The 2,196-nt window shown below is 52.9% G+C and overlaps 1 protein-coding gene across 1 annotated transcript in view; it reads left to right on the forward strand.

Moving 5' to 3' along the window:
- Nucleotides 1-2,196, forward strand: part of TTC39C (tetratricopeptide repeat domain 39C) — a 26,191-nt gene that overhangs the window by 7,356 nt on the left and 16,639 nt on the right. The window contains exons 5-7 of the mRNA XM_015570541.1: nt 1-235; nt 566-576; nt 1,911-2,065. The exon at nt 1-235 is cut by the window's left edge and continues 2 nt beyond it. Of these exons, the coding sequence (XP_015426027.1) occupies nt 1-235; nt 566-576; nt 1,911-2,065 (401 nt within the window). The remainder of the gene's footprint in view (nt 236-565; nt 577-1,910; nt 2,066-2,196) is intronic.

Here is a 2,196-nt window from a genome sequence, read left to right on the forward strand (position 1 = left end):
GACGCCGCCACGACAACCACGCGGCGGCCGACGGGGTGTCCGAGGAGACCCTGAGCCGGCTGAGAGGTGCCGTGAGCTTTGGATACGGCCTGTTCCACCTTTGCATCTCCATGGTGCCCCCCAACCTGCTCAAAATCATCAACCTGCTGGGGTTCCCCGGAGACCGCCGCCAGGGGCTGTCTTCACTGATGTATGCGAGCGAAAGTAAGGACATGAAGGCCCCTTTAGCTACGTGAGTAGCTGTTGCACTGCTTTGTAGGTAACGTAGTGTTGAGAGTAAGGGGCCAGCTGTCGGCCGGGAGAGGAGCGCCAGGTAAACGCGGGTTTGGTGGACGTGATGCGAGTGTCTTTTTTATTTTTTTATTGGTATTGCGTTCAGAGAGGAAGGGAGAAGGAGAGAGAGAGAGAGACATCCATGATGCGAGAATCATGGATCGGCCACCTCCTGCACGCCCCACACGGGCACCAACCCACCACGCGGGCCTGTGTCCGACCGGGAGTCAGACGGTGACCCCGACCGGCTTCCTGGGTCAGGGCGCGACCGCTCGGCCGCGCGCAGCCGGGAGGAGCTCCTGTCTCGCGACACAAGGCCGACGGCCGTGGTTCCGGGGTTGGTGGACGCTGTCTTAGGGAGCGGGCCCGGTGCTACGGCTCACAGGCGGGGCCTGCGTTCAGACGGTAACACGATCCGATTCTCAGCCTTGCATGAGGGTGTCAAGCCGTCCTGGGGACCTTGACCACAGTCACCGAGGTCCCAGTTCCGGTTCTTAGATTTAAAGGATGAAAGTCTGACCGGACCTTTCTGTGATGATGAACTTTTATTCTTCTGCCCTCATCTTGGGTAATTTTCATGACGATTCTGGTTGGTCCCTGGTCTCTTAGATGTGGCTTTGGCTGCTCGGTGCGATCGCAGTAAACCGAGTCACTGTGTGGTTCAGTCTAAGCTTAAGTGGCAGTTACTTAAACACAAGAGTGTACTGTTCAGAACAGGGACCACCCATCCTCCATCAGTTAAAAATGGTGTGATTTTTTTCCAATTTGGTAAACACCTGCGATTTGCAATTTGGATGATGTTACCAGACACTAGATGTCCTTGGACGTTGTCCCGCTTGTCGGAATTTTCCCCAATAATGTTGATATCGCAGGGAGCCTTCGAATGCTCTATTTCTACTCATGTCAGAATTGAGGAATTTGAATATTTATAATATGTGGTAGCTATTAAAGAGATCGTTAATTTTATTATTATTATTGATTGATTTCAGAGAAGAAGGGAGAGAGCGAGAGAGAGCGAGAGAGAGAGACATCAGTGATGAGAGAGAATCATTGATCGGCTGCCTCCTGCACGCCCCACATTGGGGATCGAGTCCACAACTGGGCATGTATCCTTGACTGGAATCGAACCCGGGACCCTTCAGTCTGCAGGCTGATGCTCTATCCGCAGAGCCAAACTGGCTAGGGTGAGATCGTTAAATTTTCATTTTAAAAATGTTTGTGCCTCCCCAAACTCATTCAATGACACAAACTGCGGTCCTTCGTTAATTTGACTTAACAGATTTGTAACGTGTGATCATTTGTCTGTTTACATGTTGACACTGTTTTCTGAGAAAGGAAGCGTTAGAATTATTAATGTACATCAGCCTGATCTCTAAAAGGGAACCACATTTCTGCGTGTGCCAGGAGCACACGTTTACAGAAAAGTATTGGTTGTGGGTTGGACGTCCTGTTCATTAAGGCAGAGCCCAGTGCGTCCCTGGAGGGCCTCCTTGAGGACGGCACTTTTCCCGAAAGGGGTGGACTTGAAGTGACAGAATTTTTAGTGATTTACTTACTTGTTTTCTAAATGGCGCCTCTTCGAAGGCCGAGAAGGGACCCTTGATCTGCTCCCTCATTTATACTTTAACCCGTGGCTTGGTTCCACACCGTCGTCCGCCCCTTCTTCGCCCTGGACGGCAGCGACAGCCGGGCGGGCCTGGAGGAGGCCAAGGAGATCCTGTGCAGGAAGGAGGCTGCCTACCCCAACTCCTCCCTCTTCATGTTCTTCAAGGGGCGCATCCAGCGACTCGAGGTACCGTGCCTGCGTGTGTGCGTTCTGAATAAAGCCTCCTGCGGACCCGCCTGTCATTCCCACCTGGGACGAGCCGCATGTCCGAGGCCAGGAACCGTCCGTGCCTTCCCTTGTGTCGTGGCCGCGAAGAC

This window comes from Myotis davidii, unplaced genomic scaffold (genome assembly GCF_000327345.1).
Source record: "Myotis davidii unplaced genomic scaffold, ASM32734v1 scaffold1467, whole genome shotgun sequence".
Taxonomy (NCBI): Eukaryota; Metazoa; Chordata; class Mammalia; order Chiroptera; family Vespertilionidae; genus Myotis; species Myotis davidii.